At 38.2% G+C, this 14380-nt stretch overlaps 2 protein-coding genes across 2 annotated transcripts in view; one reads left to right on the top strand and one right to left on the bottom strand.

Moving 5' to 3' along the window:
- The window catches only part of LOC150089239 (betaine--homocysteine S-methyltransferase 1-like), a 91442-nt gene extending 90578 nt beyond the window's left edge, over positions 1-864 (bottom strand). Inside the window, exon 1 of the mRNA XM_090388508.1 lies at positions 528-864. Within this exon, the coding sequence (XP_090244634.1) occupies positions 528-539 (12 nt within the window). The 5' untranslated portion in view covers positions 540-864. The remainder of the gene's footprint in view (positions 1-527) is intronic.
- The window catches only part of LOC150089238 (dimethylglycine dehydrogenase, mitochondrial-like), a 220916-nt gene continuing 207326 nt past the window's right edge, over positions 791-14380 (top strand). Inside the window, exon 1 of the mRNA XM_090388493.1 lies at positions 791-1255. Within this exon, the coding sequence (XP_090244619.1) occupies positions 1098-1255 (158 nt within the window). The 5' untranslated portion in view covers positions 791-1097. The remainder of the gene's footprint in view (positions 1256-14380) is intronic.

Genomic DNA, 14380 nt, shown 5'->3' with positions numbered 1-14380 from the left:
AATAATACATGTAGAGAAAAGATTTCACATTATAATGAAAGGAAATAGAACTGATAATGTAACCGATATTGCGAGGTCTCCTGTGTAGCTTAAAGTGGTTCACGGGGCAGTCACCCGTTATCATTTTATCACGCAGCGGATAAAAGATGTTTGCAATCCTGCCACTCATTTCTGATCAGTCAAAACCGTGTCATTATTACAACATTATTATAACATTATTATTTTTTTTATTTCGCGATGTAGGAGGTGGCTCGAAAACATAGAGAATGATTAAAAGTTGAAAATAAATACATTGGCAAAAGACTCATTAACAATTTGCGTCTACATAGAATCTTTCGGTATTTCATTAGATTAATTACAAAATATACACGCTACATTTCACGAATAAAAGGCACAGTACTACTTTCATTATTGTGATTTTAAAAAGTAACAAACTTTAGGGTGCTAAATTAAAACTTAAATTGACGACATTTTGCTGTTTAGTTAACAACGCAACTAGTTTAAAAGAAATCAAGAAAATTACTTACTGTGGTACACATCTTTGTTCTCCAAGTTCTCCTTTTCTTTCTGGTTTACACACGTAGTTCTAGATGCTGGCGCACAAAATGGCGGGAAATTTATACCTATTTTCAGCAATTCAAAACCCACGTGATCAGACTTTGTCTACCAGGTGGTGGGTATTATATTGAAAGAACGGATGTACTTGATTACGCTGATATGTAATTCATTGACGTGAACTCTTTCATGTGCGGTTTACATAATAAAGTAAATGCGCATGCAAATTATTGAAAAATGAGGGATTTTAGAAGACTTCCGGGAATTTTTTCCTTCCCTACAGTCTCTCCGTGCACCCCTACTATAATATGAACTGTGCTACACATGAAAATGGTGATTGTCAGAGATCCGGATAAACAGTGTAGCTCTGACCTTGATGGGTATCTCGTTCAAACTGCGTTTTGAAATATAATCAGGTCACTGACCAACTAAAATATTGCATCATATAGCAAGTATAATCGTCTGCAGCTACATGAGATAGACTGATTATTGGAATTACATTAGTATAACTATTGGAGTCAATCTGAATACCATTCAAGAAAATGACCCTGACAATGCCGTCCTGGGCGTCTCATCACCTACGGCTACTGCTCTCTGGGAGAGGCCCGGTGAATTCTCGATTTTCCATTCTACAACAAGCGTCCTTGAAGGGTTCCCATTGCTGTTATCTGAGTAATGGTGGCAGTAGACCACCTAAAGGGTAAAACGTTTATGTTGTGTGTGTTATATGTAAACATAAATTGCTCCTCTTGTTTTAAAATTTAAAGTTTTCACTCTACTTTGCAAACATAACATATATATTATTAGTAAAATGATTGTTTAAATGATAAAACTGAATAGTAGGGGTCTCAAATAAGTTTCTTAAAGTATTATGGTTTATCGTAATCAGAATTTTACACCAGGAAAAAAAGTTACAAAGCGCAGCGTTGAATTCAGACATATAAGGAGAAATTTGGGCTGAAATTTAGTATCCGGTACACTTGGGGTTACGTGAAGAACAGAAGGTGGCGTGAAGGGCGTGAACTGAGAAAAATAGTTATAATTAGAAGGAAAAAAACACTTATAAGGAGGGGTCATGTTTTTAATCGACTTTCATTTTTGTTTAGTGAAAAAATGTTAAGATTTTTACGTGACTTTGAGAGGGATTCAAGTAAAAACCGGTCGTTGGCCAGGGGTACCGGATACTAAAGTTTTACAGAAATCTGTGTTTCCCCCCCCCCCCACACACACAGAATTAAAAGTCTGACTACAGTAATATAAATCAGGAAAATAAATAAAAATAATTTCAGCATTAATATTAATATTTTTTCTTCAGCGTCCTGATTCCCCCTTCTCCGAAGAAGCAACTTCTAAAAACAAATCTGGTTGCAAACAAGTAAGCTTACGCGCTATATCGTTTTCAATAGGACTTCCCCTCCCACCATCACTTCTGGGGGTATTTTTAATCCATATTTTGGAAGTTAACAATGATTTTTAGCTTTTTTTTTTTTCTGTAGTATTTATGAGGAAATGTTTATATGTAAGTTGCAAACCTACACACGTAATGTGCTGTGATTTTTTTTTTTTTTTTTTATTAACTTTATCTGTTACACATGCAAACTGTTGTTATTATTGTTATTTGTTTTTTTTTTTTTGTTTTTTTTAGGAGCATTAGCAACTAAGGCCATATTGCTCTGGGATATGCGGTAGTCATTCCCTGACCTTTCCGCATCCTCCGTATTTGGTGGTGGTGACGGGCTCGAACGCCGAGTCTAATCAAGAAGCGTGTGCTACGCACTGCTGCTGCTGCTGCTGCTCCTGCTCCTTCCCACCTGGCTACGGAGGGCCACACACACACACACACACATGCAAACGTTACGTAACACACCAGTTTTCATTTGTCCTGACAGTGTATAGTTTGTTCATTGTCTAATGGTACCCATATCCGCGTATTTTTCATTGTGGGTGAAGGCAGTACTCTGTCAAGATTTAAAAGTACTGTACTGTATATGGATCTTGTAGTGTGTAATGTCATGTGCCCATGACAGTCTGATGACATGATTAAAATGTAATTACATTTTCGGAAGTTTAACAACCGAAACACGTACTGTACTTAAAAAGGCAACTCGACCAAGGTGCTCCAGTATATGCATAAATTGCATGCGTTCTACATGTTGATTTGTGTTTTGCCAGATTAAGAACGGGAGTTTTCGATATAAAAACAGCAATCTCAGTTTTTAAATGACATACTGACAAGGATATATTTTTTTTCATGCTTTGTAAAAATTTGGCGCCCCGGGCAAGGGCTCTGCTAGCCCGTGCCTTAATCCGGCACTGTAAGTGGACATTTACTTTTTGTAAGCCACGACCCGGACGTTCCTTTCTCATCCTTCAAACTATAAAATTGCTCGTAAATAGTTTACGATGAGAACTCCTCTACCCTCCGAAGTATGAGCATTTTGAAGTCGACGAGCAGAAGCAATGCTAATAATTCAGGTGACTGCATCACCTCATTGGTAGCTAATTGACGACGAGGGATACTTAAAAATCTCTTTATTATTATTATTATTAGGTATATGGTGCAAGGAAGCCTGAAGCTTATGCTGCACCAGCCAAAAAAAAAAAAAAAAATTCCCGAGTTACCCTGAGAGAAAGAGAAAAGTACGAGGAAATCACCAAGAAGAAAAGACCCTGGGTGTGCAAAGCCCATACTCACCAGATGTGATCCCCTGGGGATGTATATGTGAATAAATGAGCTGCAAAATGCATTCATCCATTATTTACAATATATCATTAAGTGTTAGTAAAAAATAATTCTGAAAAATGTATTTGAAATCAATATGAATTATACCATTTGCGAAGGTATACTCTGCCTTCCAGCTCAGGTTAGATTTTCCCCAAGCACAGAAAAACGTTTGAGCTTGAAGGCCAGTACTACTGCTATAGATGATGTATGTCCAGTTATTTCGGGGGAAGCGGGGAATGGGGGACAATAACATTACGTTTTCCAAGGCTTCACTGGACTCAGGGACAATTCAGTTAGATTGGAGAAGCGCCAGCCTACCCCCATTTCATGGAGGAAGTTCTAAGAATGAAGTGGTAACCGGAACCGGTCGGTATGACAGTGATAGAGAAAATAATGGAGGCGATAATTAAGCTAGCAACTTCCACAACAACAGATGGAAGTTTATTCCAGCAATCAACCACCCGCTAGCTAAAGGCAACCTTCGGCACATCTATTCTGGTGCATGAGGCACTGTTAAAATAGTAGACCAGGCCCAGTACCAAGTGACACTATGGGCGAGCAGCCCATAATGTCACTTGGTACTTGGTCTATTGGGGAGCACCTGTCCAGGTGCCAGCTGCTCCCTGGTGGCGAAGAGGCCTGCCATACAGGTCTATTTCGCAGAGGTTCTGCACAAATTCAGTTTATCAGGTGGAGATAGACGGTAGCCTAGGTGCCACCATAGACATAATAATAATAAATACATCTATTCTGCAACTTCCTCAATTTGTTATGTCTGTAAATTACATGTGTTCTGTGGGCCATTTACCTGACTGCTGGACGAAAAACCTGAGATTCCGGGAGAAAAACCTTAGTACCTCGCCTGACACCAACTAACTCAGCCACGTTGTGAAAAAAGCCCATAAAAATTTCTCGCATTATGACCGGGATTTGAACTCAGGTCTTTTCCACCCGGTGTGGGGAGGCGTCTATTATACCAACTCTGCTATCATCATCATCATCATCATCATCATCATCAGCCATTTTCAATCCACTGCAGGATGAAGGCCTCTCCAGCAACTTTCCAGTTCCTTCTGTTTTGAGCACTGGCCATCCATTTACTACCCACAAACTCATGAATTTCATCTATCCATCTCCGCCTTTGTCTTCCAGGTTTTCTTCTAGCTCCTCTTGGATACCATTCTGTTATTTTCTTAGTCCATCTGTCATCATGTCTTCGAGCTATGTGTCCTGCCCAGGACCATTTTAGTTCTTTAGTTTTGATAAGAATGTCCTTTACTTGAGTTTGTTGCCTAATCCATGCGTTTCTCTTCTTATCTAACAGTCTGATTCCCAATATGATTCGTTCCATTCTTCGCTGTGTAGTTCTCAGCTTCTCTTCCATTCTTTTGGTGAGTGCCCAAGTTTCACTTCCATAAGTCATGGTGGGGAGTATACATTGGTTCATTATTTTACGTTTCGGACAAACTGGGATATTGCTCTTCAGTATGTGACTATATTTCCTGAATGCTATCCATCCAAAATTTATTCTTCTCTTGACTTCCAGCCATTTATCATTATTACAGCTAATGACTTGTCCCAGATAAGTATATGACTCCACCTTTTCAATTACTGCTCCTTCAATCTTTATTTCCCTTTCTGTGGCATACTTGTTCATCATTACTTTTGTTTTAGCCATATTCATCTTTAGTCCAAAATCCTTACTAGCTGTGCATAACTGTTTAAGATTTTCCTCTAATTCGTTGGGATCGTGGCTAATGACCACAATGTCATCTGCAAATCGTAAATGGTTTAGGTACTCTCCGTTCACATTGACTCCTTTCTGCGACCAGTCTAATCTTCTGAAAGCTTCCTCAAGGGCAGCAGTAAACAGCTTCGGAGATATTGTGTCTCCTTGTCGAACTCCTTTCTCAATTTTAAATTTCCTACTGTCTTTATCTAGTCTAATAAAGGAGGTAGCACTCTCATATATTTTCTTCAAAATCATAATATATGGGGTATCAATGCCTTGTCTTTCCAGTGCCCGAAACATTGCCTTATGCTGTATGGAGTCAAATGCCTTTTCATAATCCACAAATGCCAGGCATAATGGTGTTTTATATTCATTTGCTTTCTCCATTAGCTGTGATATTACATGAAGGTGATCCATAGTTGAGAATCCTGTCCTAAAGCCAGCTTGCTCTTTCGGTTGATTCTCATCAAGTATTCTGTCTAATCTGTTAGTAATGACCCTTGTGAACAACTTGTAGATGTGGGATAGCAAGCTAATTGGTCTATAATTTCCAATTTCTGATTTATCTCCTTTCTTATGCAGCAAAACTATGATTGCATTATTCCACTGCTTAGGTGTCACACCTTTTCTAATGCACTTTGTGAAGAGCCTTGCCAGTTTTTGTGTTATGTCTCTTCCTCCCAATTTTAACAACTCTACAGTAACTTCATCTTCCCCCGGGGCTTTCTGATTCTTCATTTTCTTCAATGCATGTTCTACCTCATCAGGAAGAATATTGGGTATGTCGTATGTGTTGCTACTTTGCAATCCATCTTCCCCACTGCTGGCATCATTCCCCTGCTCCTTGTATAATTCTCTATAGTAGTCTTCTGCTATTTGAATTATGCCTTCTCTGCTGTTTATAAGTACACCATCGCTATTCTTCAGTTTCAGTATCATTTGTCTTTCTGTATTACTGCTCATGGCTGCTGATTTAATTCCTTTGTTTTCCCTTAATGCTTGTTCTACTTTTCTTGTGTTAAATCTTCTTATGTCCTCTCTGAGTCTCTTTCTAATGGCTTTGCATAACTCAGTATACTCAATTTTCTCCCTGTCAGTGTTTTTCTTGCTTTTCATTTGTCGTCTTCGGTTCATCATGACAAGTGTTTCTTGACTAATTTTTTCTTCTTTGGATTTCTTTTTCCCTATAGGTTTCTTGGGCTTTATCACTTTCAAAAAGTTGTAATATTCCTCGTCGATATCTTGGTCCTCAGCAGTCTGGAGGAGCTCATACTTGTTCTTAAGTTCCAGTACATACTGCTTTTTCTCTTCTTCTGTTATCTCAAAGACCTTTGTATTATTTACTCGGGTCAGTTTTTTCCTTTCCTTTCCTACATCTATATCAAGTGTACATCTTACCATTCTGTGATCACTTCCAACATTTACCTTATTCAGGACAGTAACATCATTCACAATATATCTTCTGTTAGTGAGGATGAAGTCGATTTCATTAGTAGTTAATCCATTTGGACTCTTCCATGTCCACTTTCTGTTCACCCTTTTCTTGAAAAAAGTGTTCATTACTGACAATCCTTGAGATTCTGCAAATTCCACAAGTCTTTCACCTCTTTCATTTCTTTCACCAATTCCAAAATTTCCTATTGTTCCCCTTTCTGCGCTGTTTTGTCTTTTTCCAACCTTAGCATTGAAGTCTCCCATAATAATAGTGTAGTGGGTTTTTTGGTCATCTAGAAGACTCTCCATTTCTGTATACATTTCTTCAACCTCTTCATCCTCATGGCTCGATGTTGGTGCATAAATCATTATAATCTTTAGCTTGTATCTCTTAGAAATCTTGAGTATTAGTCTTGACACTCTTGGTGATGTACTTTTGAATTCCAAAATGTTGTTTTTAAAATCTTTATGGACCAGAAACCCAACTCCACCTTCACTTCTTTCACTGTTTCCATTGGTGTACAGCAGATTTCCACTTGGTAAACTTATAAGTGATTCATTTCTTCTTCTTGTTTCAGCCAAACCGATGATATTCCAATTCACATTTTCCAATTCCTTTTCCAGCTCTAATATCCTGTCTTCACCGATGAGTGTTCTTACGTTATAACAGGCCAAGTTCATTTTCCGTGCATGGCAGCCTGGTCGTACCCAGAGATTCTTAGCACCCTCTGCTTCCACTCTGATCCTCTCGCTGCCGTAAGAGGGAGAGTGAAAGCTGCTGGGGACTGAGGGCCATTTGTTTCGTCGTGCTTTCATGTGCTGGAGGGTTTGGTCTTTTCCTCTTCACGCTGACCAAGCGTCTTGAAGAGAACCACTCTACACGTTCGTTGCCACCTAAGTGACGTAACAGGGCTTACCATCGAGAAGGTGTGCATGAGTGGATTTTAGGGAGGCAGGTCAACCGGACTTCTCCTAAATCTTCTGTAATAGAGAGATATTGGATCCATCAGTGTTTTAGGCTGAGTGTCTGATAACACACAGGATACCTGTTCCCCTTTAAGCCCCTGCTATCCTTGAGGGCTAATTAACCCTCAAGATGCTTGAACAGCTCTTATTTCTGATTTTCATATATGACATTGACGAAGAGATACAAGGCATAATGTCAAAATTTGCAAAGAATTTGAAGTTCGGGAGAGTAGTTAATTAATTAATTAACCCTTTATTGATCGCATGGGTTGATTAGAAACTAGGCATAACTACTTACAGGTTGCAACTGCATGATGTGCAGTTGCAACCTGAAAAAAATTCCCAACTGTATATAGTTTTTAATTTCTTGAAAAAAAAAAAAAACATTTATTGTTTTTAATTTCTTTTATTTGTTTATTTATTTTTTATGTTCATATGCAGTAAAGTGAGTTCAATTTTTCTCCATTGCTCATCTATTACGATGTTTAGCTTTGATTATTAGACGCTAATTGTGGTAATTACCTTGTGGTAATTAATCTAACTATCTAGTATACTAGAATCGCTGCTAATCGGGAGCATGATACGTATTGATTCCAACACATAAATTGTATTTAAAAACTTTTACTGTCACTGAATCACTATTTGTATAAATAAATATATATACTATGCTATTAAAATTTTAGAATACATAAAATTGTATAAATAAAAATAAAATAATATTATTATACAGTTAAAATATAAATGACGTTTTCTTAAACTTAATCATCTCGTAATCTGACATGTGGAATGATTGTATGCAATTCACATCGGCACGTAATTAACATCCATATCCAATCCATTACGTCTATTGAACCACCTGACCCGTCCCACTCACTTTTTGTTTTCCAAGGGGGTTTGTAACAATGCAATATCACTGATTCAAAGACAGAGTGAATACGAGTACCCCTGCTTCTGTTGTTTTTCGCAGTAAATATTCATTACTGCCCAGCGTCTCTGTTGCTAATCCTTTTCATAACCGATGATCAGTTATGAGAAGGGAAGAGAGTTTATATGATGATCCCTCTGCCAAACACTTTCGGCAACATCTTTTCGTATGGTGGCCAGGTGGTTACCCAGCCGATTCTTAAGTTGGCTCCTTGTTTTGCCGATGTAACTTGCATCACACTCCGAACATTCGATTTTATATATATCTCAACTCCCAAACATTTCAGGAGTGAAGAATCGGGGAAGGGGGAGTATGGCTGAAAGTTTTCTCCCAGAATTTTCCTGCAGTGATTATTATAGTTTTTTATTATTGCTCTCCTTTGTGATACCTCAGGTAAAATGTGATGTAAGCCACAAACGGCAGTAGCCGGAGATTCCCTTAGTCCAGAACTCTGCTCAGACAAGACTTCATACTTACCCAGGATCCGTTAAAGCGCGCGCGCACACACACGCACACACACACACACACACACATACACACACACACACACAACTTCCTGCCGGCACAGGTCCTACCAGTAATCTAGACTTTGCTGTTAACTGGCATTGGTCTGTACAAATATGCCAGTCTGCGTGGGTAGCACAGTGGTATCGTCACGGTCCTCCCCACACCGGGTTGAAAAGGCCCGGGTTCGAATCCCGTCGATGACGCGAGGAACTTTAGTGGGCTTTTTTCACTCCGTGGCTGAGTTAGTCGGTCTCAGGCGTAGATAACAAGGTTTTTTCCCTCAGAAACTGGGGTTTTTTCGTTCAGCAAAACAGGCAAATCGACCAGAGAACACACGCAATTTACAGACACGAATACGGGTTAATGTAATCATTTACGGGTAACCCTAATATAGTAATAGTAATAGTGTACAAATATGCCACAAATGTGTACAGACGTCGGATTAGAGGATGGTTCACTGCTCTGCTCAACGTGTAAATTCCGCTCCATGACGGCGCTCCCGGACCAAAAGACTGTTCAATTGTCCTGGCTATACAGTATTCAGAGACCTGACAACTTGACAAGGACCGAAATGTTGCAAATGCCCTTTTGTTATGCATTGTTCCGGGAACAATGCATAACCTTTCCGAAACGCCATGTAGTTAGGTGTTCCTGTTATTAAGGGAATATGCGCAATAGTTATTTGACTAATTTACTTTGATTTTACTCATATTAATCTAAAATATAGTTATATACTGTATTTTATGCTACTTCAATGTTATATTTCTGTGGATTGATTCTAAAAGAGCCAATATCAATTTTTATGCATACTGCATTTGTATTATGTTTGAATTTTTTATATCAAAATGTCTAACTCTATTCCGTAATTAGTAAGACACAGTAGCGAAGCTATAAATTCTAACCCCCCCCCCCCTCCCTGACCGATTGCCAAACAGCCCCAGGTGATCTTAGACCAACCATACAAAATCGGTGAGTTTGTTCTCTGTAGTAGGGAAATTCATGGAGTCTATGGTTAAGTATGCCATTCATGATCATCTCGAGAATGGTATCTTGAATATATCCCAGTGTAGGTTCGTTAAGAGAAAGTCATGCCTGACCAATATGGTAAATTATTATGATGTTATTAAGCAGTTACTTGCAGGTAACAATTGTGACATTGTATGTCTAGACTTTAGTAAAGCTTTCAATACGGTCCCTCGTGAAAGGCTGCTATATAAACTGGAAGAAGTTGTAGGCTGGCTAACAGATAGAAGACAGAGGGTTGTCGTAAATGGTTAGTCATCAGGTGGACCAGCATAACAAGTGGAGTCCCTCGGGGATCAGTGTTGGGGCCCCTTTCTCTTTCTTATTTTCATAAATGATAGTGACGAGGGCATCCAAGATAAAGCTTGACAAAATTTATTGATGATTTGAAGGTGGTAGGGGTGGTCAACGATCCGAGACAGGCCACGTTGCTTCAAAAAAGGCCGACCGGGCTAGCCGAGTGGGTAAAGTACCTGCCCGGCAACCCAAAGGTCGCGGGTTCGATTCCCGCCTCGGGCTTGGATCAAAGTACTGCAAAAACCTTGGGAGGTGCAATATGGCCACAGAAGCCGATGCGCCAACAACTACCAAATCAAAAAAAAAAAAAAAAATCTTCAAAAAAGACTTGGATCGGTTGCATGAAATGGAACTAAAGTTTAATGCTTTTAAATGTAAATTTATGTATTTGGGTAACAGAAATCCTCGAGTCACGTATAAGCTACAGGGAGTGTAGCTAACATTGGTTCGAGACAAAAAAAAGACTTGTGAGTTATAATTCAGTCTGACATGAAATTTTCTATTAAATGTAAACAGCAGCTACAAAGGCGCAGTGTCCTGTCTATAACTTATAGAGTCTTTGCTAGTAGGGAGAGGACGTCATTACAAGACGATGGTTAGACCGCATTTCGAATTTTGTATTCAGGTCCGAGGACCGTGCCCTTGTGGGTAGCACAGTTGGTAGAATCGCCCTCCTCTCCACATCGGGTGGAAAAGACCTGGGTTCGAATCCCGTGGATGTTGTGAGGAATTTTTATGGGCTTTTTCATAACGTGGCTGAGTTAGTCAGTCTCAGGCGAGGGTAGCATAGTTTTTCTCCCAGAAACTCGTGTTTTTCGTCCAGCAAACAGAAAATCGACCTCAGAACACATGTAATTTATAGACAATATACACGGAGCAATATACTCTCGTCCTGAGGGAGGGAGAGAGGATTATACTCCTCATTGACCTTAGCAGCGGCAGCAAGCGAGGAGACGGAAAGGAAGTAATAATCATGATCCATGATGTGTTGGAAAATGGCAATCACCGTAACAAGAAGGCAATAAATGCAACACAATTAAAAAAATATATATAATAATAATTAGAGGCCATAGAACGTGTACAGCCTGAATATGTTAGCATCGAAGCCTTTGATGTGGCACCAGTAACGTAGCTATCTTTTTTTGGGGACCGGAGGCAAAGAACATGTTCAGGCCCCCACTTAATGAAAATTGCAAAAAGAGGAGACAGCCAAATTTCCTTGCCTGCCTACATGGTAGCTAGGCCACTGTGTGGCACGCATGTAAACACTGAATTGCGATCTGTATTATATAAAAACCTTCTAATTTTAGGAGCACTTAACTTCACCATATCCACGCACGCTCACTTCTCAATATATTTTGTCTGTGTGCGTGTGTTAAGGCGATTTGAACGTTGGGCGAGCCAAATAATAGACGGGTAAAATCAGAGCCGGCCTGAGGTATATTGGCTCCCCTAGGGAAGGCATTTCCTGACCCCCTTCCAGATAGAAAAAATTTTATGTTTTTATTGGGTTAATATTTTTATTTTTGTTAGAGAAACGTTAAAAAGACAAATGTAAACACAAAAAAATACAACCAGAATATTTATAATGTTTTAATTGTCATATTAAAATATTAACAATAAAAATTTTACAAAAGAGTAAATTTTTAATAAGGACATTTATCAAAATACTAGCAACGGTTTGCAGTTACGCATGCCTTTAATTTATATTATAATAATAATAGTTTGTACAATTAAATTTCAGCCGTCATGTGAAAGAAATGGGATAGACATAGGATTGTGGCCAATCACCTATATTTATACCAAATTTCAAATCGGTATCCCATCTGGAAGTGGAAGGATTCGGAGACAGACTGACACTTGACAATACTTAATAGTAGATGCTCACAGAATAAATATGGATTTTACATTACATTACACAAGTTACATCAAAGCTATTTAAAAATACAAAACTAGTTACATCAAAACAAGTTACATCAAAGCTATTTAAAAATACAAAACTAAAATTTAAGAATTTTTTGTTATTAACACCAAATGTCATATTTTTATCGAGTGCCAAATGAAATTCTTTTCCTTTCAGAAAATTTATTAATGACATCGGTAAAATCCAAATTTGCAGCCACATCATTTTCAATTGATAGTATTGCTAATGAATTTAATCTTGTCTGCGACATTGATGATCGCAAATATGTTTTAATTAGCTTTAATTTGCCAAAACTCCTTTCCCCACTTACTACAGTTAGTGGAATTGTCAGTATAACTCTCAATGCTACCCATAAATTTGGCAACGTATCTTGTAATTTATTGTTATTTATAAATTTCAAAATACTTAAGTCTTTATCAGGTCTACCTCTGAGGAGTTTGAGAGAAAATTTTCGGTTAGTTTGGTATTCCCGGGTTCTCTATCCATTTTCGCTAAAATCTTTGAAAGGCCGAGGGCCTTTGCATCGGACGCATGCCACGTGGGTGATGCATTTTCGACTGTTTACTGCACTATACAGAAAGAAAGGGACAGAGAAAGGGCACATCTTTTCCCAAATCTTTCATTCCCCCCTTCCACGAAGTATATGCGCCCTCTCAAATATTTGACGGCCCCAAAGCGTTAGCGCCCCGGGCGACCGCCCGATTCACCCTTAGCTTGGGCCGGCCTTGGATAAAATACCCACTGATTCTTCTTGAGGTCGGCTAACTACAGCCTCGACTTAAGAGGATTTCAAAAATTCCACCAGTCATAGACGGGAATCGAATCTCGCCCCTCCAAACGAGTGAAAAATGGCGAAACCACTATATTGTCATGGTGGAGAGAGAGAGAGAGAGAGAGAGAGAGAGAGCTGGACATTGGCCATTTTTAGCATAAGAAATATAAAATAAAACAATACAGTACAGTAGTTCAATCATTATAAACACAGTATGCATAAAACGTATTTGCTCCCTTTAAAACCAAGTCGCAGATTTATTATTTATATTTTTCATTGTTTTGTGATTCTGTCATGTTATTTTAAACCTTTCAAGCACTAATACTATTTCACGTTTTGACATTTAAATTCGAAGACTAGTTGATGTTGTTTTAAGCATTCAGAACCTTGTAGGCTGCGGCGGTTTCATTGCTGTGCTACATGCGTGATGAGCAATAAAAATTTTATTCTTCATAAATTGGAGAGTATTCTATATATGAGATATGTAGTTGCTACAGCTCCCTCCCCCACCCAAGTTTGTAGATTTCCCCGAAAAATTCAGTTGTTGTTGTTTGTTTGTTGGTCCAGGGGCCCGCAAACTTTATTTCAGGATACTGTAAAAATTTAAAATTAGATCTTCGGCGCAGTAAAGAACTAATGCAATTTTAGTTCTTCAAAATTGCATTAGTAAAGAAAAAAAGTTAGAAAGTATTACTTAGGAATCTTATTTCAAAATGTTGAGGGGTGGAACAGCTGCTTGTGTCTGAAGTTCATTTCCTATTATCAAATTTAAGTGGCATTGACTTTTTCAAGTGCTTGAATACCGGACAACAGTCTGATAAGGAAGTTAGTTATCTCTACAGGGTTTTTGTTACTTAGAAAAGTGTGTTTGCGCAGCACTTCCTAAGCACGAACAATATTTATTCGAATTATTGTATATTCCAAACCTCTTACGAATTCTGGCATATATCGGTTATATGCGACAGCGGGATTTTGATTTTGAAGTTCATTGTCAGTCAAATTTTATGCTTACTTGAAATATCGATTCGCTAGGGCAGCCATATGAGTGTTAATCACAAGACATTTTACCTGTATAAAAAAAAAAAAAAACCTGGAAATTCGTGATATATATAATATGTTGTATATAGCAATTAATACTGAAGATAATTCAAGAAGACAATACCAAGCTGGATTTATAGAAAACGCAAGGGATAATGTAAGGTTAGTAGAAAGGAGAAAATACAGTATATACAAAAAAAACGGCAAAGAAGAGAATATCAATTAAAATACTGTATATACACAAAACTTATCGCTATTTACCCTCAGTCTGGGGCCAACCACCCAGACTGAAGGCAAAAAAACGACATGGATTTCTCTATTTCTGTAATGATCAACATCTGATAAGTTATATGAAATAATATTAGAGATTAAGTAATTTGAATCTAAACCAATAAAAGGTAGTTAAAAATTTAGAATCAAAAGAAAGATAATATAAAGTATTAATGCAAGCACATATTGAACATTGTTGACCCGACAGAGAA

Source organism: Mastigoproctus giganteus, chromosome 2, assembly GCF_048544385.1.
Source record: "Mastigoproctus giganteus isolate SK-2022 chromosome 2, ASM4854438v1, whole genome shotgun sequence".
NCBI lineage: Eukaryota > Metazoa > Arthropoda > Arachnida > Uropygi > Thelyphonidae > Mastigoproctus > Mastigoproctus giganteus.
The sequence above is the reverse complement of the archived record's forward strand: the minus strand, read 5'-3'. Positions and strand labels throughout refer to the sequence as shown.